The sequence below is a fragment of the Anas platyrhynchos genome, chromosome 19, assembly GCF_047663525.1.
Source record: "Anas platyrhynchos isolate ZD024472 breed Pekin duck chromosome 19, IASCAAS_PekinDuck_T2T, whole genome shotgun sequence".
Classification (NCBI taxonomy): Eukaryota; Metazoa; Chordata; class Aves; order Anseriformes; family Anatidae; genus Anas; species Anas platyrhynchos.
The window spans coordinates 1,064,330-1,088,783 of NC_092605.1; the positions used below are offsets into that span (position 1 = coordinate 1,064,330).

At 43.2% G+C, this 24,454-nt stretch overlaps 1 protein-coding gene across 4 annotated transcripts in view; it reads left to right on the forward strand.

Annotated features, from left to right (window-relative positions):
• RPTOR (regulatory associated protein of MTOR complex 1) overlaps positions 1–24,454 on the forward strand; it is a 135,415-nt gene that overhangs the window by 59,951 nt on the left and 51,010 nt on the right. For all 4 annotated transcript variants that reach the window (XM_072025751.1, XM_072025750.1, XM_038165299.2 and 1 more), the window contains exons 8-14: positions 1,619–1,719; positions 2,658–2,802; positions 11,036–11,111; positions 13,796–13,897; positions 16,967–17,050; positions 18,562–18,672; positions 24,002–24,076. In XM_072025751.1, the coding sequence (XP_071881852.1) occupies positions 1,619–1,719; positions 2,658–2,802; positions 11,036–11,111; positions 13,796–13,897; positions 16,967–17,050; positions 18,562–18,672; positions 24,002–24,076 (694 nt within the window). The remainder of the gene's footprint in view (positions 1–1,618; positions 1,720–2,657; positions 2,803–11,035; positions 11,112–13,795; positions 13,898–16,966; positions 17,051–18,561; positions 18,673–24,001; positions 24,077–24,454) is intronic.

Genomic DNA, 24,454 nt, shown 5'->3' on the forward strand with positions numbered 1-24,454 from the left:
AGCAGCTGGTCCTCTGCTTTTGCTTTGAGAACGAGGATATCTGCATGAATATTTCAGCTTTCTCAGGATTTGAGTTTTTTATATAAAATCTTAAAAAAAAAAAAAAATATGAAAGAACAAAAAAACCCACCACCTTGCTCATTTTCAGTGAATGTCCGAGGTGTTTGCAGGGACAAGAGTAGATCGCTGCTTGGAAAGCCGCCAGCCCGGGTATTGATTAGTGCCACTTTTTTGCTACTTTAAAAATATTTAATACAATTAGCCATTGGATTCCTCAGCATTTTTAGTACCTTGCTACACCACAAATAGACTCCAGATCTGTCCTGCTGACAAGAACTGGGTATTTTTAGTGTTGACACTGCACCCCCTGTTTGCAGCCTGTGTCGGCAGGTCCGCTGACCAGCAGGAGGACGGCCGCGCGATGCCGAGCTGATGGTGCCTGCTGGTTGCTTCCCCTGCACGCTGTGCAAACAGGCCTCTGGCTCTTAGGAGGAGGAATTCAGCCTCTTCAGGAGGAAAAGAAAAATAGAGCACAGTAGAAAGAAACATTATTTTCTTATATTTTTAGACATGCAGGTACTGGCATGGCACAAGTGATTAAATTATAGTGACTGTACACAGCGTATTAATAGCACGCTGTGATATTTAGACTAGCACTACGCTGAAACCTGGACTAAGTAAATAGCTTTCTCTAAACAAGGACCAAGCCTTGCACATAGCCAGCATGAGGGCAGGATGTGCTGCCTTGGTTTCTGCTGTGGCTTTGCTATGGGAGGGCTCCAGAGTGCAGCATTCAGGCAGCATTTTGCTTTCTTCCTTAGGAGGTGCTTGTCAATGGCATCTTTTTCACTCAAAGTTCAGCGATGCCTGTTTACAGAGCTCACAAAGAACGTGCCTTTTGCTGGCACCTTTCTGTGAAGCGGTGTGTTAACCTTAAATTCAGTTAAGGAGCTGGCATTCAGTTGACTGATTCCTGTGAATGCCAAGGTGTTCATCAGAAAGGTCTTAGCTGCAGATAATGTCTCCCATTTGAACTGAAAAGCTGCTGATTATGCTTAATAACTCCGTGCTTAACAACCTTTTAATCGAGCTACTATGTATGCATCTGTGTACAGCGCTGATGGCCAAGCAATGAATCCCCAGCTAAATTCCCAATGTCAGGTTTTCAAGGAGCGTACTGGGTGGCGGACTGGCTTGTAAGAAACAGCAAGCGTGCCCCCCAGCTCTAGTAATTAATCTTACAAGCCACTTTGTACGTAATTTGTTTTGAAAAAGGACAGTTTGTCTAGCAACATTAATTCTTGCTTTAACTATTTTGGTTATGATACCACTGTTACCTACTTGATTACAGTAAATAGGTGCTCTGTGAAAGAAGTAGATGAAGATTTCATTTGTTGCAGCATCTCGCTTCAGGAAACCTCTCAAGTGGTAAAAGGGTCGGGGGGGAACCTTTTAGCACTAGGGGAATTAAGGTTCTGGAATATGGTCTTCCATGTGCCTTGACTGAAGCTTAGAGGTGTGTGTGTGTGTATTTAAACAAACAGGGAAAAGTATGTATATTTAAACAAAAAAAAAAGAGGAAACCTGCTTATCCCTCCCTTCTTCTCCTGCCCCATAGGATTCCTGGCAGACTGAATGACAGGAGAACTCCCCTGGGAGAGCTGAACTGGATCTTCACAGCCATCACAGACACCATTGCGTGGAACGTCTTGCCTAGAGGTAGGACTCAGGCAGGTGAATCAAGTTTTCATCAGCACTGAGCATTACTTATTCAAAGTAGGATGAAGAATTAGATAAATGAGACGCTGAAATAAGGAGAAAATTAAAGCCTGATATTGAAAGAGCAGATCAGATGTGATCTTAAGGCTAGTTGAATTCTTTATGTTCATTCTTCTCAACCAGAAGAACTTTGGTAACACAATGAATAAAAACAAGAAAGACTTTTTCCAGTGCTAACATTCCTTTACCTTGAATAATTTTCTTACTGTATTTGGAAAGAGCAATCTATTTTCTTCCAGCTTTTGTTAGTATCATGCATAGCGTTGTTTTTCCCTCTTTGCTGGTAAGAGAGTCTGTCTTTAGCATGAGTAACTTCATCCCGTTTTTCTCCACCTGTTCTGCTCTGAATTCATTCTTCTGGAGCACGAGTGGCCGAATTTGTATACAGTTTTCCAGCTTTCACTAATGCTCATTACTGCATAAACACTTTGCCCCTGTGGAAGGTAGTGTTTGTTATCTTTTAGTATTCATTTTGGCTTTTCATAAGCACACCAAACTGCCAGTTAACAGGTGTTTAATTCTTCATTAAATAGTATGCACAAGTCCTTTTCTCCCTTATGAATCTCCAAAACCTTAGGGAAAAGGAGTTTAAGTGAAACACTGAAAGAGAAATTTTGTCCAGAAAAGGCAAATCCAACCTGAGCTAGGAAGTGCTTAATTCTTTCAATGAAAAGTGAAGAGTAACTGTGATGTTCTAAGGGAACTCAGAGGGCAGATGTACTTTTAATAGCTGTGATATCGCATCACTAAAAAACAGTTGTAGATTTCTTGTTACTGGAATAAAATATTAACACGTTTTTATCATTGAAATGATTTTTACTTATTACCTAGAGCACTTGAGTTATATATATATAGTAATTCATGCAATCTCTTGACAGATCTTTTCCAGAAGCTCTTCCGGCAAGACCTGCTTGTGGCCAGTTTATTTCGTAACTTTCTCTTGGCAGAAAGAATTATGAGATCTTACAACTGCACCCCGGTCAGCAGCCCTCGTCTACCTCCAACGTACATGCACGCAATGTGGTAAGTCGCACAGCCCGGCTACAAAGGCTGAGTGCTGATGCCTAAAGGAGATTTCAGGAGCTGTACTCAGGAAAGATTGTTACTACTTAAATCTACACAGTGCTTTGCTGATTAAGTCACTGGATCAGAAATGAAAGAGCATGTGGCAGTGTTAATACCCACCTCCAAATGTATGTCTTTGTGCATACATAATTGTAATGTAATTCTGTAATACGGAAGCTTCAGTTCAGCTATGTAATCTTTTATTCCAAATAGAAAGGAAGTGGGGCATCTGCTACCTTTATTTTCACAAAGCAAAGCTAGTCACCTGGAATTGCAAAGGGTGGGAAGAGCTGGGGTCCAAGGGAAACATTCTTAACCTTCCATTGTAGAAGAATTTTTTTTACTGCAGAGTTCATCTACTCTCATTGTTGCTTTTAAGATGATTAACAGAAATGGAGGTGGTGCAGTTATGGAAAACCTCTTAAATGTGGTTTTGGCTATCAAACAAATTAATTAAAAGTTTACTTTGATGATAGAAGAGTACAAAATTTGGCTAGCTACAAACTGGTAGAGTCAAGCTAATGTAGTTCTTGTAGGAGAAAATGATGGCTGTGTAACTTGCTAAAAGGCTAATAAAGTGACAGGTCTAGGTGAGTGGGCTTAATGTGCCTGCGGTTTCAAAATCCTTTTGATAAGTTTCCTCCATAAAAATGTGGGAGAAAATAAATGTAGAGGAGATATGAAGTGATGACGATCAATGCAAAACTGATAGCAACATCACCAATTTAAATTATATTGAATGTTTTCTCTAAGAAAGGTAGGCAAGGTAACAGAGAGCCCCAGTAGCATTTGCAGGTGCAAGCAATCAACAAGGAGGCATTTGCTGGTAACACAAAGTTGTTTTAATAATTGAAAAACATGGAGATGGTAGGATAGACTTTGGATATGATTTTTTTTGCAAATTGGATAGCCTTGCTGAATGCATTGTGTGTTTGTACATGGCAGTGTTCTCAAGTGCTTTGAATTCTCAACTTCTGAGGAAAATCATTTCAGTCACTTATAAATATGGGGAGTTGTTTTATCGTTGTGCAGCATGAGGCAATGGGAAATCTGTGAGTGAAAGGAGTAGAAGAAAACCTGGGAGTTCCTGTGGTGTCTTTCAGATGATCTTACAGCTCTACTGGGCAGAGCTTGAGCCATGGAACCGTGCATTCACAGTTGCAGTAGAACGAGACATGTTTTTGCTGAAATTTTGAAATGAATACAGTAAATTTCCTGAGTTATTTTTAGCTTGCTTATTGCCAGCATATTAAAAACCTATGTTTCTGGTTCCTAATGAGCATATAAGTCCTGCTTATTGCCAGCATGCTAAAAGCCTGTATTTGTTGTTTCCTATGGAGTATAACTTGACGTGGTGTTGCTGTCTGGGTGCTGAAACACAGGAATAGAGCTCAGAAGACCTGGATCCCATTCGGTGTCTCTCACAGACCTGCTTGGTACCATGATGGATTCTAGAAAGGCATTCTTCTCCTCTCGTAGTTCTTCCTTGTGAGAAATGGAGCTGAAAATACCTTTGTAAAGCCCTTCAGACCGTACCACAGGATAATGGCATTGTTGCTGATTTTTAGGATTTCTGGGGAGAATAAATTCCTCAGGAAAGGTCCCATGTGCAAGGCTTTCCTCCGTGTGAATACCAAACACTAGCAAAGGAAAAAACAAGTGCTCAGAGAATCCCCTGATGCATTTTTTTCTGTGTCCTAAAAAAAAGGTGCCATTTGAATCAAATCCAGGAAAGGAGAAAATTCCACTTTTTCAGAGGTGGCTCAGTTCATTATTATGAACGTTCAGAGAAGACAGATTTAGAAACTAATTTAGGCCTCACTTAAATACTTTCTAAAAATAATCCTCCGCACTTTACCCATCACCTTTCATTCAGTACTTTTCTATCAGATTCCAGATCTGAAACCTCCAAACCCATTTTGTTATTTAGATAAACCAGATAATGTGGCTGGGAGGAGGGGAGACTTGGCCAGATGAGTGTTGAAAAGAACCGAAACTTTGGAGCGATTTGATCATCGCCTTGCAAGTTGCTGCTTTGTTAAGTGGTGGAGGCTGCGTGGATGATGCAGAAACTTTCTGCTGGTTGTGGTTTTATGGAGACATTCGCAGAGTACCAGGCAGTGCTCCTCAGGGACCTGACTTCAAACTTTAAGGGGCTTCCCCACCCCTCATGGCATTCCTCCTCTCTTCTGTGCTTCCTGGAAGGTGTTTGTGTTAGTGCCTCGTATCCTCACTGCTCCCCTGTAACCCTGACCCTGTGTGCACCGGGTGCGTGCTCCTGACTCGGTTTTTGTTTTACTGCTTGCAGCTTAAACGGTGGTTTGAAGTGTAGCTTCTCCTGTATATTTGCATATATCCTCCCTTCCATTATCCTCTGGGTGCCAGTCTGGCTTCCTGGACTTTGCTGCTCCATTTGCAGTGCTCGCAGAGGATTGCCAAGTTTCTCTCCTGGGAATAAAAATGGGATCTGCCTGTGGACCCGATTTGTGTCCCAGCAGAAGGCTGACTGGAGAAGCAAACTACTGTTGTGTTAGGATATTTTTTTTCACTGTGTTTTGCAAAGTCATAAGTCAATGCCAGCGTTTCACTGGAAGCAGTAACACACGATCTCTTCTGAACTTCCCATAAGCTGCCCTGATCTCCCTCCTTATCTCAGGAGCAGCAGAGAATCTGCCCTCGTGATGCTCTGCGCTGGCCTTGCAATTCTCGCCATTACTGGCAGGAGCTATGAAATGTTTTTTCTGCTTGACTGAAGCATCAGTTTACCTTATGAATAATTATGCCTGCCCCTCTTCTGAAGTTAAATCTGGACCATTTGCTCTGTTTTTGCTTACCTTTGGGCTTGTTTGATAATTTTGCTGAAGTCACATGTCTTGAGAGTCTTGCACAGGTGTAATAGAAGCGCGAAGGTTGTTGGAGGTATGAGTGTCTGTCTTTTGAGTCCTTTTGAAAACAATTTTTTTGAATTGTGACCAATTAAATCGTCATTCTACGCAATTGCTCTGGGAGACCACTGCTACCCGTTTTGTTAACTGTCCTTTTCACTTAAACAACTGATGAAAAGTGAAAGCTTAATTTTTGAGGGAAAATGTGACCCACAAATTATCTGTCCTTATATTTCACCAAGAAGGGCATCACATTTAGGAATCAGGAGAGCTGAGCTATGATCCGGTCCTGCTCAGTATATTGTGACGTGCTGCTTCATTCCTCCGTGTCTGTCCTTGGTTGGCTTGCTCTGTTTTACCTGCTTTAGGTGTAAACCCTTCCAGGCATGGGCTGGTTGTGTCCGTGTGGGGCCTGGTGCTGTAGGTTCTTGTATTAATATTAATATATATTGATTGACTGGCTGAGCTATGCAACTTCGAGAGTTGTTTTGTCTGTTGTGCAGTACAAATAGGAGGCTTGATGCTCTGTCAGCATCTTGGTCTCAGCTGTGATGGATTATGGTTTATACATTACTGCTGTTGGCAGCAAGTTATATTCATGGCCTTTGAATAGACCCAATAATGTATTTAGAAATATGTCCTAACATAGGACATATATTAAGAACAAAGTACCTTAATTACGCTGTGGAAGAACTATGATTTGTCCATAATAGAAATATTGCAATAGTATATAAACCAAGCATGAAATTCCAGTTGAAAGAAAGTCATAATGTAGTGCAAATAAAATACACTTGAAATTCTAGCTGAAAGGGAAGTCATAATACAGCGACCCAATTACAGGTGAGAGGAACCAGAGTCTTTGTGGGGGTGTTGCCAAGTAGCTGCAGGTCTGCTCGCTGATTTCATGGAGGAATGAGCCTCAGTTTGGCTGCACAGAAAAGTCTTAGCATCTCGGCAAGAAGTGATGGTTTGAAAAGGTATTTGGAGCAGTTTGGCATTTGAAGAATTAGGTTAATTCAGATTACACTGTTGATTTAACCAGGTATTTTGTGTGTCTGTGTTAGTCCACTGGTGGTTCCTAGAAATGTTAAAAACTACAGATAGCTCAATGGAGGGAAATGTAGGGCAAACACAGCAAAGCGTGTGCTTTAAGTTGCAGCTACAGTGAGGGAATGCACTGGTAGAAGGATTTTGTAGTTGTGCCAAATATTCATAGCAATAAATATATCTGTATTTCAAAAATAGCTGTCTGAGCATCTCCCCAGCTGTCTTCCCCTAAAGCAGGCTTAGGGAGTTCACAGTGTCACTGCGAAGCAGGTGAATTTAGGCTGAAATCTGAAAGTTCCATCAAACAAGGTATGTTGTTGAGTTGTACTTGCAGAAAAACATAGAAAATCTTGTCCGACATATTTGCTACAGAGTGAAGTATTTCACAGTTCCAGGAATACAAACTGTGAGCAGGTACCCTGATGCCTGAGCCCCTAGACTACAGATGGCTTCAGCTTCTCCTTAGCTGCTGCTTAGCAGTAAGAAATACCATTTTTCACTAATATTATGTGCAATGCAATATAATACAAGCTACTCCCAGAAAAGACAGAATGCCAGAAGATGTCAATAATACTTTATTTAAAAAAAAAAAGTGACACGGGAGGTAAAAGGATTAGACACTGACTCAGAAAATTTTAGTTGAATGTGAGAAAATCTGCCTTCATGCTCTGCCAGCTAATACAGCACATGTGGGTGAAGGAAGACTAAAGCACATCTCTAACCATGTTTCATTTATGTTGCTGAAGTATTACTGTGGGCTCTCATTTCTGAATGTTTCATGGATTTGCACAATAAAACGGCCATTGAGCAGAGCTGGCATTCACGGCCTTCTGTTCCTTGTGTACAAGTCCAAACTTTGCAGCACCCTGGGGGAAACAAAGTAAAGGCAGCTGGATGAATTAACATTAAGTTAATAAAAGTTTAACCAGTCCTAGTGTAATGAAATTGGTATTGGGGAAGGGGGAGAGATGGAGCCTGGGGACATGCGAACGGGGACTTTGTGCTGAAGGGCTAAAAAATACTGAAGCTGAAATAAGAAGACATATTTCTATCTTAAAAGGAGGGAATTAGTGACTGGATTCAGGAGAGCTCTCTCCCTGTTTAATTTTTATTGTAGAATTATGAAAGAGCAATGTTCTTTCATTTTTCCTTCTCATATATTCAGAAATGCTGTATCCTTCCCCAGGATGATAGCTGGCAGCTTGTCTTTTGAGGACCTTGTTGAACTGGTGGGTCGGTGCAGGGCGTTCTGCACAAACTGCTGCCTCTATTGCTCTGCAATGGGGATGTGGGGTTGTTGGGAGAGTGCAATAGTGAGGGAGGGAAGGACAATGCTGCGGTATTACCCAGCTCTTGGAGCTAATGTAGTGAAAACAAATCTTCCACAGCACTTTGCAAACAGTAATCTCCACGAAGAAGGAAGAGAGGTAGCAATCTCCTGGGCTGGCTTTCATAAATCACTTCTAGGACACAGTGCCACCCATCCTTGTTCCCCTGCTGCTCCCTAATTTATCTCCTGTTTGTGTGCTAAAGCGTAATATTAGTTCAGAGAGCATATCTACAAATTGCCTACCTTTCTAGTTCCCTTTGGCATATTGAAACAGTCAATCACTTCTCCTACTACCCATCACCAGCAGGCATTATTTTCACCATGACTGTATCAAGCAGTTCTCCCCCTCTGCTTTTCTCCACGTACTCAGTGGCACCAGTCCTCTACCATTCTTTTGTGGCTTGTTTTGAATCTTTTAATTACCGTAATGCCTATTTAAAAGCAGTCATTTATTTTGCCAATGCAGTGAGTTAGCTGAGTGACAACTCATTCATGAATTATGCAGCCCAAAGTCTAGCAAGCAACGTGTAGCTGTTCTTCTAGGGGTTGGAAATAGCGTGGTGTGTACTTCGGGCAAAACTGGTGTTTACTCATGTGTCTCGTTGGGTGGGCAGGTTTTCTGTCTTGTTTCTTATGGAGAGGAAGCAGAAATGGCATGTTGGGCTATTTCGGAAGGGCTGGAGAATCATTTTAAGCAGTTGAATTGATGGGAGTCTCTTAAGCAGTTGATGTTAATCAGTAGCTCTCTAGTCTGTGATGAGCAGTAACGTTAAGGTTTTATGTTGGTGGTTACGCTCTTTTAAAAGATTGAATAACATCAGCTGTGTGGCCACATTGATTTTTAATGGCCTGTTTTTTGAAGCATAAAAAGAGATTTTGTTTTAATCTACTAAAAGCTCTTTTTAAATTTTAGTTTGTTCTTTCTGATAACATTTAAAACCTTTGAGAATTGACCTTGCAGGGCTGCTTTAGACATTTTTATAGCAGTATTAGTGCCTCTTACCTAAAATGACTTTGAGGAGCTCAGCATCTTAGTTCTGTGCCTCTGCAGTATAACGACCCACGCAGAATCCTTTTATAGGCAGCCACGGTAAGACCAGTTGTCTCTGATCTCTAAGCCCTTTTCCTCCCTCCTAGTAACATTTGCCTCAAAAGGCAGTGTGTATCGGCATCTTCTAAAGTCTGAGAGAATTTCTTCAGGTGATACTGCCCATTCCTCCAAGCACCTGGAAGTCAGGAATATTCATTCTTTGCTTGAAGCAAAATTATCTTTATAATTGTACTAATTGACTTTTCCTCAACGAGGCATAAACATATCTCATCAGTTCTGTGTAAACATTTTGGCTCCAGCATGGGACTTTACTGAGCATGTGGGAAGCATTTGTTGCCCGTGCTTTGATTGTCTCTTGACTACCTCTTAATTATATTGGCAGCATATTGTCAAGTGGAAGGCAAATGCTGTGGAGCGGAGGGACAAGGTCTGGGACAGCTAAAACGAGCTGCATCTCCTGAATCCATAGAAAAATGCAAGAGCCTTGTAGTTTATTTTTCTATCTAATTGGAGAGGTTGTTTTTAGCTGAGAACAGCTGCCAGTTAGGCTAATGGGACAGATTTCGCTCGTAATTCTGATGGGAGGATTTGTTTGACTTGGAGCAGGGCGATTTAAGAACTTACTAGAGCAGGTAACTGAAAAGCACTGTATTGGTTATCACCTCTGGCCTTATGTCTGCAGGCGTTCCTAGAAGAAAAACTGCTTAAGCCTATTGAGGTAAACCCATGATGGCCACAAGTCATTAAAGAACAAATGTGTCTGGAGAGAAAACTAGTTTCTTTTGTTTAAGAAACCCAAGAGGTGGTGGGCTAACTTGCTAGCCTCTCAGAGTGCATAAATTCATATGTTAAAATGAAAAGAGCATGGGATGTCTATGGTTAGAGCGGGGATAATGGTTTCTTGGGTGAAAAGTACCTATTTCACATTTTTAGAGGTGTTTCGGGAACTTTGGAGACCAAACCCATTCATTTTAGTTTGGTCCTCTTTTAGTTTGACCTCTCTTAGTTTAGTGTGAGCATTTTGAAGCAGACAGCACCACGTTGCATTTGCACTCAGTCTGCCACAACAGCTTCCCTGGCCACTGTGCGTAGTTTATGTGCTGTTAGTGTTATAGATCACAATACTTTACTATTACGTAGTACAGCGGATAAGTGTAAAACCAGAACTGTTTAAACGTTTCCTGTTCTTCTGGCTTAGTGTTCATCCCTCCATCCTTAGGGTGAGTCACGTAGAGAACTCTTTGTCAATAAGGTCTCTGTGCAAAACCAGCCCGGAGTTAGATTGATGGAGACTGAGTTCCTTTTCTCAGTGATATGTACAATGACAGTGCCTGTGTCGAGGATGCTGAAAAGGAGAGTTAGAGCAGTGGTGTGGGTATATCCCCACGGTATGGGTTGGAGGGCTTGTCAGCAGGACTACATCTTCCCGAGCTGTTCTGATGTGACTCGAATACAGAGCAAGCAAGGCTTTGGATGCATACAGGGAGGTGTGTGCCTGAAGGATTATGGCTTGGAGCTAATCTAGGATTAAGTTCATTTTTTTAATTTAAAAAAAGTCATCAATTTTTGTATGAGAACAGGTATATAATAACACTTAATTCACTCCTGGTTCTCTCTGCATTACAGAGAGGAGCAGCTTCTGCAAACTTCAGCTAGAGATATTGTTACCTTGCTCACAGTGGTGGGGCAGCATGCTATGATGCTGGACTAGACCTCCTCAGTGTCTCTGAATAGTTTTCATGTGTTAAAACTGCCTTTAGAAAGGGAATATTAAGCATTGCTAAGCCACTCTGACAGCATTGCTTTGTCCATATTCTTGTATGATATTGCTTATGGGTAACTAGTAATGGCTTTTTCCTCTGTCACTGTTTTGTCTAGGCAAGCATGGGACCTTGCGGTTGATATTTGCCTTTCCCAATTACCTACAATTATAGAGGAAGGAACTGCATTTAGGGTAAGTTACATAATATATTGAAATGTTGTGTCCCAGCATAACCCATTATTGGAAACCTCAGTTCAGTACTTCACTTTTGCGTTTTTAAATTTGAATTGTTGCAATTTAGTGGTTTATATTTTTGGAAAACTGTAGATCTAGATTCACCTCACTTAGAAGAATAGATTTAACATAAACTACACACTCATCACTGCTGTATATGTCTGACTCAACCCATACTGAATTCAAACACCTGTTTCTGTAGGTGTATTTGTATGAAATATATATAGTTCGTGTGTGCCAGGATGCCTTTTCGATGTAAAATACCATAAAAAGGACAACTACTAAGTGATAGTTTTCTGGTTTTAAAAGTTGGCAAGGAAGAAATTCTTGCCAGTAGAAATGGTGTTTGAGACCTGACTTTCAAAATTTCTGGGCACTCAATCACAACTAACAGTATTGTTATACATACACACACACAAAATGCCAGCATGATTTTTGTAATGAAATGACTTCAGCTTCACACAATGCAAAAATTAGGTCTTAGTGAAGGTATTTTCAAGTAAACATAAAATAGAGGAGACTGAGCATATGTCCAAAGCCTTTTCTTACTCATAGTGCCACTAATGAGTCACTGTTGTGTTTTTTTTAGCAGAGAGCAGAAAGGTAAAGTTTTTAATATTGTATTTGGCTTAAGTTCCTCTAGTCAGTATAGATTTTTGATATTCCTTTGATATTTTATGGATGGAAACCTTTAAATAATAGTTACTGTAGAACCTCAGATGCCTATTCCACTATGACGTTCTCACAGATTCTGGATTGTGAATTCCATTAAAGTCACTTAGAAAAATCCATATCCAGATATGGGATATTCATATCCAGTTATGGGATATTCATATCCAGTAAAGGCAGGAGCAAGTCCTCATCTGTGCTCAGCCTTACACTTTTATTTAAAATCCCGCCCAGTTAATACTGTGTAGCTCCGTGCCTGTTGTGTAGAGAACAGTTACTAACCTGTTGAATGTCTCCCTCAGACACCTACCGAAATAGCACAGAACTTGGCTATTAGGTTGGGAGGGAGTGGAAGGGCTTAGCTTTGTCCTGTGACAAATGGCGGGGGCAGACAGACATTGCACATCTCTGATCTACTCCTTGTGTTCTAATCAAAATTTCGCCCTCAACCCTCTTGATTTATTCCGGTGGGAGGTGGCGTATATCAGAGGAGGCTTACTGCTGGCCGGCAGTAATGCAGCAAGGGATGGTTGTTTAATGCCAGGCAGGGGAAGGGGCGTTGTGTTCCCCGGGTCAGCCTGCTCCCTGACGGGGCTGACAGAAGCGGCAGTGCTGGGCCCGAAATGCCCGGGGAGCCCAGGATCACCTGCGGCCTTTCTCTGGCCCTGCAGGCCGCTCGGGGCTGAGCGTCCAGGCAGGCCCTGGATAAAGCAATCCCTAATCTCCTTAGGGCTGTTCTGTTGCAGCAGCACGATATAAACCACGTGCTCCTGGCTTCTGCTTATTCTCTTGGTGTTCTTCGCTAGTCAGGCCTGGACAATAACCTGAGGGAGCAGAGCCCGGGGTCTAACGATGGCGGGGGCCTGATGGGCTTCTTGTGGGTTTGGGTGGGTGTAGGCCCCCTCCTCCCATCTCTTCCCTGCCCTCGATTTTTGTTTCCCCACCATTTCTAACTGGATGTTAGTACTTTCTGACACCTATTTTGTACTATGGGCTGTGCAAGCTAGGTGGCAAAAAGAAAGGGGATGCTCCCTGGCTGATGTGCCCAAGGACTGTCCGTGGAGCAGAGCTTTGGGAGTGGGTGTTGTGTTATCGACCAGTCCCTGATGGTGTTAAGGGAACAGATAAACCTAAATATTTCAGGTTTTTCCATAGTACTTTTCGTGCTGATGTCTAAGCACCAAAGCACAGCTATTAGCTGATGTTGGGAGTTCATCCCACTCCTGATATGTTTCCCTGCTGCCCTGCTAAAGGTATTAAATACTGCAGCTCTCTGCAGGTTACTTCTCTGTTCATTTACCCAGGATATCTCTGTGAGTGAGTTACCTCCAGTTAAATGTGTGGGTTTGGTATTGTAAGTACACTTACAGGTTTTTTGTTTGTCTTTAGAAAGTAATTTTACTGTGTTATGGGGGTCAGAAGTGATGGATAGCTAAATAAAAGGTTTGAATTAAAAAAAAAAAATAGATAGACATCTACCTTGCAACCCAAGCCAGCACATCTGAATGGCCACCTGTTTGTAGGACAGGTTTATGGCAGCCAAGGAGGAGTGAGATGTGGATGGATTCATTTTTCATTGCTGTTGGACTGCATTCACTGTGGTCTGGGCAGAGGCAGCGCTGTGTGCTAAAGAAGTGAAAGTACCTCTGCAGAGCTGATAAATTGACTGCTCTGTCTGCATCTCATGTGGAAAGGGTTACCCAGATTTTCCCCGGAGCTTTTGTGATACCTTTTCATGTTTCTCTAGCCTTTCCTTCCCCTTTTTCAAACACTTATATTGGAAAATGCAAATATATTTAAAGGAAATTGTAGCTGATCAGTCCTTGGAAAATTTCTTCATTAAAAAACGGACGAAACAAAAATTAAATAGAATACTTTTTGGAGACAATAAACCGTTCGAGTCCGTAGGTTCCAAGACTAGCTGCTTCACTTGTTCTAAAGCCAAACCTGCATCCATATGCTTGCTTTAACAGCACAGTCCCTTCTTTGCGGAGCAGCTGACGGCATTCCAGGTGTGGCTGACGATGGGCGTGGAGAACCGCAACCCTCCGGAGCAGCTCCCCATCGTCCTGCAGGTGAGCGTGGCCACCAGCCCCTCTGTGCACAGCTCTCCCTGCCCGCTGAGTGCTGTGCTGCCAACCAGATGGCGTTTGGGTACAGAGATTACATGGGCTCCTTCAGGAATAATTAGAGCTGATTGCGTGTTTGCTAGACCTGTGCAGATGAAGATAAAGTGCTTTTCTTCCCCCGTACCTTCACTCTCTGTTGAGCACAACTTCCTGGTATCGTCCATTTGCAGCCTCAACAGTGTCAGGCTGTGCTGCCTCCTATTTTGCTGTGAAATAGCAAGACTTTTTCACAGAGTAGCACATCTTTGTTTTCTCCTGTAGTATCTCCTCATATATGCTAGCTCTGTCATGCAGAGACTTTATCTCCTGTATGTTTTCTCAAAGTGGGCATTGCTGCTGTGTAAATGGTTTGGAAATGGCTTCCTTTTCTGTGCTGCTGGTACAGCCTGGTAAGTGTTCCCTTTAATGCGATGGTGAAATTTCACTGCAAGAACAGAAACAAGTCTCTGAAGACTGTGCCTGGAAGGAACGTAGAGTTCTGGTAGCGATTTGCTCAGACTACACAAAGTTCATTTGTAGAAAGAAGAAGTAAATCTAGCAGAAACATAACACCTCATTTCAAATCATGTTTTATAGCAAGGAAAATATGACAGTTGTTCATCTGCTCTTGCCCTCTCCTCAGATGTTTGTATTGACGGAAATATAAACCCTCATTAAGGTAGCTGTGGTCTCTTCTCTATCAGGCAGCAAAATTTAAATTCTTCCTGTTTAAAGGTACATGGTTCCAGTCATCTCTACAAGGATGTGTGATGTCTTTCACTAAATGTGAGAAGACTCACCTTCCCTCTGTTAGCTACCAACTTGTTTTGTGACTGACAGCACCATCAATCTTTGTGAGACCAAATCTTAATTTCCCTAAGCCTCCCAAGTCTCGAGAGATCAGCTGGATAAATAAATGTAAGGTTTGTCTCTGTCACTGCAATGGGAGAAGGCAGGCTTCTACTCTAGTACCAACTTTGCTGCTTTCCAGTCAATTATTTGGCACCAGAGGGCTCTGCAGGTAGCTTAACCTTGCAGTGGAATTGAGAGGTCACCTGGCGAAGGAATCTGCTTTCCTTCCTGGAGCAAAAATGAGCTAGGACAAGGTAATTATTCTTACAGTTAAGGTGTACGTAGTTGTTGAGTGGGATAAGTTGGCTTGTTAACAGTTTGGAGATGCTTTGAATCAGAGAACAGCAGCTTAGGAAAGGAGAGGAACTGTGTTTCAGACCCCCCTTTGAGTGCCTTTTTGCTTTGAGCCCCTGAGAGTGCTTAAACTGCACTGCTGCAGCCTGACAAAGGTTGATTCTGTTTTCCCATTTTAGATGTGCCCCTGGGGGAAGATAGTACTTGAGTGCCAGGGGCACGGTGCCAGCCATGCAAAGCTTGGCTTTCTCAAGGACACGGAAATGGTCCTTTGTAAACGGCCTCCTGTTGGCTTCAAGAAGTTCCAGATTCCACTTCTTGAAGTTCCAAATTCCATTCCAAATCTTGCTGTGTATGGGGCAGGTCGAACACAGGTGGCCTCCTGGTGTGGGGGGGAGAGGAGTTATGGAAGACAGCACTCAGCATATGCAAGTGCTCAATGCTTGAGGAGGTGCCTCCTGCCATAGGATTTTTCACCTAGAAATCCTTTTCAGTTACATGCTGCTTTTTTTTTTTTTTTTTTTTTTTCCCCAGCTACAATAGAATTTATGGCTTTACTTTCTTTCCTTTTTTTTTTTTTTTTTTTTTTTTTTTTCCTGAAGGTCAGATAATAACACCATTGTCAAATCTGTATGCCTCCCATGTCTGCGTAAGCACCCTGCATCTGATAAGTTCTTTGCTGTCGTTTCAGTTCTGCCCCAGCTTCCACCATGCCCTGGTTTCTATTACTGCTTTAATCTTAAACAGCTGGCCCTGTTATTCCTGTGCTGGGCATCTTTAAAGCACACTGTTAATCGTGCCAAGTTCTGTAGTAAGTTTATGGAATAGGATGGTGCCAACTAGGGCAGGATGACCAAAATGCTTTCTCTTATGACCTATCTTGGGATCTGAGCTTGCATATTCAGAGGTGAAACAATTAGAGCAATTAACACGCCCTCCCATGTAAGCATCTTTTTCATCTGGACTTTCTCTGCACAGCTTTAGCATCTAGTGTCAGTTGTCCATGATATTAGATGTAAGCCAAGTAATTCAGTTATTTTTCAATATTAAACATGAAAAACAATTTAATTTGAATATGCAATGTGGAAAAACATTGAGAAGGGGATGGAATTGGGGAGCTAAATCAGCGAGTTGCTTTCCCTAAGACCCATGCTGAGGGATGTTACTCATTTTAAACTGAGGATTAAATGTTGCATTCCAATATCTTACATCTGTTAAGGAGATTAAGAACTGAAAGTCTGTCTGTTAATATTTCACACCAGGGTAGGTATAAGCCAGTAAACTACCACCTCATTATCGTTGTCAGACTCCGTTTTAATGAGATTTTTATTAACGACTAATGTGACCTTTTGCTTCCCCCTTAAGTCTCTTATATTGATTTGCCAAGGAAAGCAAAGCCTCTTTTTCTTCTTCTGAGCTGTTTTGAGCACTGGCAGGCTGGTGCTGCTGCTCACCTTTGAGTCCTTCCTGCAAATGCAATCCAGTTTCTGCTTTACCGAGAAAAGGCAGAAAGCTGAGAGTATTTCAAATCTGTAGCGGCTGCTTCCAGCTAGCAGAGCTGTTCTGCACAGGTACCATTGCACTTCAGAGAAATATCAACAGGGAGGGCAACTGGAGCAACAACTGGGAGCCTGAGGGTGTCTGTATTCCATGGAAAATGTTTGCAAGTGTCTGCTGAAACTTCGTGGAGGGGAGCATTGCTGGAAGGGAGCAACCCACTGGTGATGCTGTTCAGTGGAGTGAAAGCTTTCAGCAGCCAGGGTTTGTCCTGCTGCTTTTTCCATTTAGATTGTCATTTTTTTCAAAGTTACGTGATGATCGTGAGGTCCTCTTATGTTCACAAAGAGCTTTGTTTTTTCTAGTAATAACTGTTGTCCCTTTCCTCTACAGGTTCTTCTGAGCCAGGTACATCGGCTCCGGGCTCTCGATTTGCTGGGAAGATTTTTGGACCTGGGGCCCTGGGCAGTTAGCTTGGTGCGTTTGTGTTGCGTGATGTCTTGTAAAAGTCAATTATAGACCCTCAGTGTAGGTGATAAATATAAACGGTGATTTATGGAAGGGAGGTGTGGAGGATAGTCCACAGATTTGACAAATGACTGCGTTTTATGTATTCTTCACTCATATGAAATGGAGCAAGCATCCCTAAAAGAAAAGTGGTTTATATTAATCAAGGAGGCCAAATAGCTTTTCATTTGCGTTACTACAAAGAGGAGTTACTTAGACACGGTTGAGTGTAAAATATTGGAAGCTACAAAACTGGAGGAAATACCCAGGTCAAGTAAGGAGGTTTGTCATGTAAAATAAATAACAACAAAAAGCACGTATGTTTATCATCCTCTCCTCTCTCAGCTTACTAGCTGCATCATTTTCTTCTCTTCTGTGTCAGTTTGGTCTCTGGGTTGCATAAGCTTTGTATAAGCTCCTCTGAGAGGAGGCAACTGCCTTCTGCATTTTGGAAAGTGGCTAGCACAATGCAGATAATAAATAAGAATGAAACAGAGGAGCAGTTAAAAGCACGCTTGTAAATGGAGCTATTTGTTGGTAACGGTGATGAAGACGAACCACCAGCTGGCAGAGAAATGGCTCTATGATGGGCCTTTTTATTGGCCTTCTTTACCTTCCATTTTCATCCTCAAGACTCCTTCCTGCACCACCCGCAGCTCTTCACAGCCAGCTTATCCCACAGTAGTAAGAGGAAAGGATGCTTTAAAGGTGGTTTGAAGCCCTCTGGATTATAAACTTCTCTGAGGATCAGAACATAGCTGTGGGTAAGCCACATCTGCCCTTGCCGAGGCTGTTCTGCACGTTGTAGACCACAGTGGCCGTGTCACTGAGTGATGCTCAGCTCCAGTCCAGGCTCTCCCAGCGCGTGGTGGGGGACCCACCAGGATCCCAGGCTCCTGGCAGCGTGCCCTCCGTGCAGCTGGCACGTCCCCAAGGGAAAATCCGATCCTCCCCGAACTGTTTCTTTCCATGGCAGTCTGGGAAGGGTACTGCAGTCACGGTGGGATTCTCAGAGATTTAGCACATCGCGTGTCCTCCTGCGAGCAAAAAGCTTGGTAAGAAGTCTGTGTAAGTGAGAGGCCTGTTTAATTTCCAGTGGGAAGACTGTAATTATCGAGCTTTTGCAATATGTTTACTTGTGAAAGCAAATGGCCCCATCAGAGAAGAACACGACATATCATGAAGCATAAAATAGCACAGGCGGTAACGAGTAGAAGCTAGTGCTAGATTAACTCTGAGTCTCACCGGACCAAATGAGTCTGAAAATATCTGGTGACATCCAGGATTAAAATGAGCAATAGGCAAATACGCAGGGATCCCCAATTTACTAGAAATGTGTGAAATTGTTTTGTACCAGATTTCTCATCTGTGTTATTAAATGTGCTACATCTTCACAAAATGTTCGGCTCTGCCCCTGTGCAGTGCTGCTGCTGCAGAGCTGAGGGGTTTCTGAGGGTTTGCTCTTCTCTCTGGCTCCGCAGGCCCTGTCTGTCGGCATCTTCCCATACGTGCTGAAGCTACTTCAAAGTTCAGCTCGTGAGCTGAGACCACTTCTTGTCTTCATCTGGGCCAAAATTCTCGCAGTGGACAGTGTGAGTACTTCCGAATCCGGCTGCTCCCGTGTTTTACAGCAGTGTGCCTTTTTCCCCTTTGCTTAATCCAGTTGCTTTACAATTTAGATTTTCTCTTGAGGCACTTCAAAAGGATGCTGTATTATCTCAAGACCAGTGTATTTCTCATTAGATTATCCCACCTGTATGCAAGCTAGCTTCTGAAATTCTGTGAATGTGAAATCCCCATTAAGATACGGACAGGCTGGAGGCTTGGCTGCCCACCCCCTCATACCTGCATGAGATGCAAGCATGCTTGCTCCATCTGTAAGTGCTTCAGCGTCACTTTACCATGTTCCAGCTCCTGCTTCCTTCCTTGGTTCTAGGGTGCTCTAGGTGAAAGCCATTAGATCTCACTGACTGCCTCTTTGCTGGGGAAGATAGCGCTTCTCTTGCTGGAGGAGCTTAAAATGCCCCTTCACTCCTGTTGGTTTTTAACACTCACATGTTCTGTCACGTCTTCACAAGTGAGAGAACATGCACACTCTCTCCCATCCCCTCACCGTCCAGATTTGTTCATTTTAAATTGTTATCAAACTTGTTTTGTTCAAGACCATTCCTGTCAGCTGTCAAAACAGGCTCTGGCTAGTTTTCAGACCCAGATTTTTTCTAAAAATAAAGCAAAACTGATTTTTTTGGTGACTTTAACTTAGGAGTCCTCTTCCAAGTCTGATGTGATACTATCTTTGTGCATTGCTGCAGTGAACATGGTTGGGGTAGAAGTATTTATCCCCCACAGAAGACATTTTATTCCTATCACAAGTCCATGATTCTGGTCTTCTCTACAATATTTTGTCACCTTCAGGTTAAGGTTTAAAAATGAGCCCTGTTTTTTTTTAAAGGTGGTCTTAACCAGAGCTCTAGCTTTTTGTTGTTGTTAGTGCTGGGTTTTGTGTTTGTTTTTTTAAATAAATAATTGAGCAGATAAGTAATTATAGATACATTTGTAGTCATATATATGACTAGGATTTGTGGTTGCAGTTAGTTGAGCACTTGAAAATTATTAGGAATGCTACACACAGTTAATTGTAGGCACAATTATAAGCTGATCTACAAGCAGTTCAGACAGCTTTATAAGTTGGATCTTGCCTATTTTGCTTTTTATTTTTATTATCTCTCTTCCATTTCAGTTTGGAGAATAATACTGAATTTGTTGGAATTTTTCCCTACTGCTCATATAGCATTGTCAGGTTTAGTTTTATAAATATATTTTCATTAACATCCTAAGAGGATTTTGGAAAGCAAAGAAAATGAAAACTATTCATCTTAGAGCTACTCTTGAAAATCTTATTTTGATGCATGCCTCTCCATGGCTCACACTTCAGCCGCAGGTATGTTATGGAGTAGGCTCATGTATAATTTACGTGGGTGTCACGCCATCCTTCAATGTCTCTGGTGGCAGAGCCAATCTGAGAGTGCTCTCTTCCCCCCTGCCCTCTCCTGCCAGCATCAGTATTGCTCCCTTGCTCTGTTTTATTGCCCTGATCATTTGGTAGGCCACGCTTTAAAAAACAAAACAGCAAAAATGCTTTTCAGTTCTGTGTTGGGTTTCTTCCCATTGTTTCAATTCCCTGTCTCCTCAGACAAGTGGTGTAAGAGAGATGGGAGGAGAGGGCAGCAGCAGCAGGAAAGGGGAATGAACGTCACCGAGGCAGGGGACAGGCAGCTGCTTGGATTGCTGCACCGTAAAGGCAGCAAATATGTCCTAGTGTCAGAGGCTAAAGACTGCTGTATTGATAGCTGGCAAAAGAGAAGAAAGCAGTGTCCTTCCCTCTCCTGCTGACACGAGGTTTGGCCGTGTACATTTGAAACAAAGCATTGCAAAGATTAACAAAAAAGGGTATAATTGTGGGGCTGTTGTGTGCATCCCAAGTTCTCTGACATTGTGCAGCCTGCTGCGTTTCCCCCAGCCCCCTCTTTTCCAGAAGGTAAATGGACCTGCACACAGCACAGCGCAGTACCTGCACGCTGCAGAGCAAGAGGCAGGTTCCTAGGCATGGCCACCTCGTAAGCCTCACAAGAGGGATGAAAACCCCAGGGGCATGCTCTGGGAGTGTGAATGCAGCTGGGAGCTGTTGCCTTCCCTCCTCCTGCTGGCAGTACTGAGCTGTTAGCAGAACAGAAGCCATCGCCCAGCATCAGGGGACGTGTGTGTGTGTGTCCAGGTGTTCTGCCAGGTAGTCTTCATCCCTGCAGTACCTGAGCAGCTCTGTCTCCTCCTTTCACCACCCCCTGACCGTGCACTGTTTTTGGTTCCAGGAGACCGGAGCTGATGAAATTACTTTCATTAGGACTGGAGCTGAGCTGATTGCTCACGCCTCTTTGCCTGGGGTATGAGTGAGAACAAGTTATGTAAGACTCACAAGTGCCCTGGAGAGCAGAACATCCTGCTGAGATAATGCTTCTGTTCTGGATCCTCCCGCTCAGACAGGGAGGCAGAAGGAAGGTGCTGTGGGGTGAGACAGCAGCGCAGTGTGCCCCAAATCCCTTCAGACAGCACCTTCCCTCCTCGTGCTATCCTGCGAGGAGTTGTGCCTCAGCATTAACAAATCACAGGACAAATCAGTGACGTTATAGCACCATCACATCTCAGAATTGGTTGTGTGATGTGTAGGTGAAAATAAGCACGGGGGTATTTAGATTGATCTGCTTTAATTCCATGTATAATCAGATGATTTTTCATAGGATATTCATTCAGGACTTTAGTCAGCTCTGCCTGAAGCCTGCTGGAGTATTTCTAGACAGTCCACCTGCAGAGCTGCATAACAAGGGAAGGTTCAGAGTTGCCTCCTGTAGGTATCTGGCAGGTATAGGGTGGTGTAGGAGTAGCATTATGTGCTGCCACACGTAGATAGCCATAAAACTGGCAAATGCAGTTTAGGTCAAGATTTTGCCACATGCTATGTTGGTAACGTTTGCTAAACAACACCATCGAAATTTGAAGTACTTGAATTTAAACAGAAAAAATTCTCCGTCTTGTGATTAAGGATTATAATCAGAAATTTAAGCAAGACTAAAAAAAAAAAGCAAACTTATACATAAAACAATGTTGAAAGAAGTAAATATTACTAATGTGGGATAGCAAAGAAAGACTTCGGAATACCTGAAATAATTGTCTGAAGACAATAGCAAACAAGCATTTGTCCTACTTTTTGAAGGAATAATGACACAAATTTTGTGACCTTTGTTAGCAGGATTGTGACTACCAACTCATCTCTTCTGCTTAACACAAATATCCAAGTTAGGTGTTCCAGGAAGATGATTCCCTGCCCACATAGGGCAGTGCTCGGGATCCCCACAGCTGTGGCAGTGCTGCTGAATTCCAGGAACTTGTGATATTTCTAGAGACGAGTTACACAGCACGCATGTCGTTTTAGGGAGGAAGAAGAAACCTGTGCTCTGTGGCTTGTTTTGGTCACGTTGTGTTGTTATTCACAAGAATAGCTGCTTATTCTTTGAAGAAGTGTTACTGATGTTGGCTTTCCATATTGTTCAATAGGATCTAAACAGGGAGGATTTGAGTAAATGCGCTGGCTTTATTAAAGCTGCCTCTCTCCCTCGAGCCTCGGGTGATGGAGCAACAGTGGCAGCACAATAACGTGGTGTAAAGACGGGCATCCTCTCTGTGCTGGTGTCTGCCTACATTGCAGCTAAGAGATTTTTATTTTTTTTTTTTCTGAGGAGTTAAAAGCGTTCCCGCTGAGAACGGAGGGTGGAGGGGGGGGGAAGCCTATTTTTTGTGCAGCGTTACACAAAAGTCAGGGAAGCCTCTCGTAGCTGCAGCATGGCATCAATTCATTTCCTCTGCTTATTTGGTCTGCCAAAACCAGCGTCTTTACTCCCTTCAGCAATAAAATATTCTCTTGCATCTCCGTCTTGCCATCCCCTCTCCTTTCAACAGTTAGCTCCCTCCTTCACCTCCTATGCCTGATAAAAAATACATGATCCTGTCTCTGGCATAAAGCATACAATAGAACCCCTGTCACAGGGGAAATTGAATGCCAAGTCAGTTTTTACTCCCTTAAATTTTCACTTTAGTAGCATGCATTCTCTCGGTTTGACCCTGATGTGTCATACATGAAGCCCGAGTTGGTGTGTTAGCACGGAGAAGTTCTTGGTGTACGCTGAGCTGTTGAATCGGGGCTGTGTGCTGCTGATGCTGCCCTAGAAAACTGCATTCTCCTCCCTGCAGGGCTTAGCAGGCAGCGGAGTTCCTCTGCAGGCTTCAGCTGCGTGTAGCAGGAGATCGCGTTGTTACGTGCTGCTGTTGTACCGGGGCAGTGCACGTCAGCATTTGACCAAATAATGCAGAGATCAGTCGTGTGTGTGCGATGAGTCGAAATCTTCTTGCCAAAATAGAGTCTCACCCAGGTGGGGATTGCACAGCACGGGGGATGAATAATTCCTTCGCCATCCCCTCGCAGGTTTACTGGTAACAGCTCAGTGACGTGGGTCGCTGTAAAAGGAACACGTGCCAGGTTTATTCAGTGCTGCCATCTCCGAGAGCTGTCCTGCTTGTAAAGACGATGCTTTAACGTTCACGTATACACTTCACGTCCTGGCTGCAGGGCTGAACTGGAAGGCTGCACCTTCCGTAACTGGGCAGGGGGTGAGGTAGACGAGAAGGGTGAGGTGCCGGACCCACCTCAAAGCTTCCCCAGCTCCACAGCCCTGCAGGTCAGACGGGGCCAGCCTGGGGGAAGAGGCACCCGGGGGCTTGTGCAGGATTTTCCACCCGTTATGCAGATATCTAACTGTGCAGCTAGAAGAAAGTGAGCAGCAATTAGCAGCAAATCTGATCTGTGGTAAGCTAATTGCCATGGCATGGGAATGGAAAGCAGGTGGAGAAGTAGACCAGAAGCTTTTGGAAGACCTTGTCTTACAGAATTGTTATTTTGCGGTATGTAAAAACAAACAAACAAACAAACAAAAAACACCTTTTAATCAGATTCCTCCTTGGTTTTGTCTTTGACGGCTCTCAGACACTGGTAGAGGTATAATGTGGGGCAGAAATGTCAAATTTAACTCTTTTCCTCAGTAGAAGGTCATATTTTTGGTTACTGTTTCTGTCACTTAAGTGCCTGGCCCAAGGTTCCTTGCTGTAGTTACTCTCTTCCCTGCTGTCCCTTCCGAGGGGCGCTCTGCTCGTGGCCCTGATGGAGGGGATGCTCTTTCCTTTGCTTCTCACGTGAAAACTGGACTTGAGAAAAATGGTTAAGACATGAAATATGCATACATTGTTGGAGGAAAACATACTTTTATGTTAATGTACTCATTGTTTTTTTTCCTTTGTCTCTGTCTCGTTTTTCAGTCATGCCAAGCTGACCTTGTGAAGGACAACGGTCACAAGTATTTCCTTTCAGTTTTGGCAGATCCTTATATGCCAGTAAGGACAAGTCATCTTTATTCAGACTCTTCTAGCATTTGCTTAGCTTGTCGGGGCTTAAATGTTGCTGTTCTGATGCAGCTGGTGCTCAGGTAGGGCTGCCTCCCACCTCCAGCTACGGTGAGACCTGCTGCTCTACCGCAGTCAGAGCTGAGCCGTGGAGTCAGCAACTGGGGAATTAAAAATGCTAGTGCCAAGTTGCGTGATGGAGACAGCCAAATTTGTGTGAAGCTATTTAAGCCCAGATTACTCAGGGGTGAAGATGGGAGCTGTGGGTTTCTGGGGGCTGGGTGCAGAGGCAGTCCAATTTCCCTGTAACTTTCGTAATTCACTCTGCAGAAGTTTTTTTTTTGTGTGGTTTCCTGTAATGAATATTTG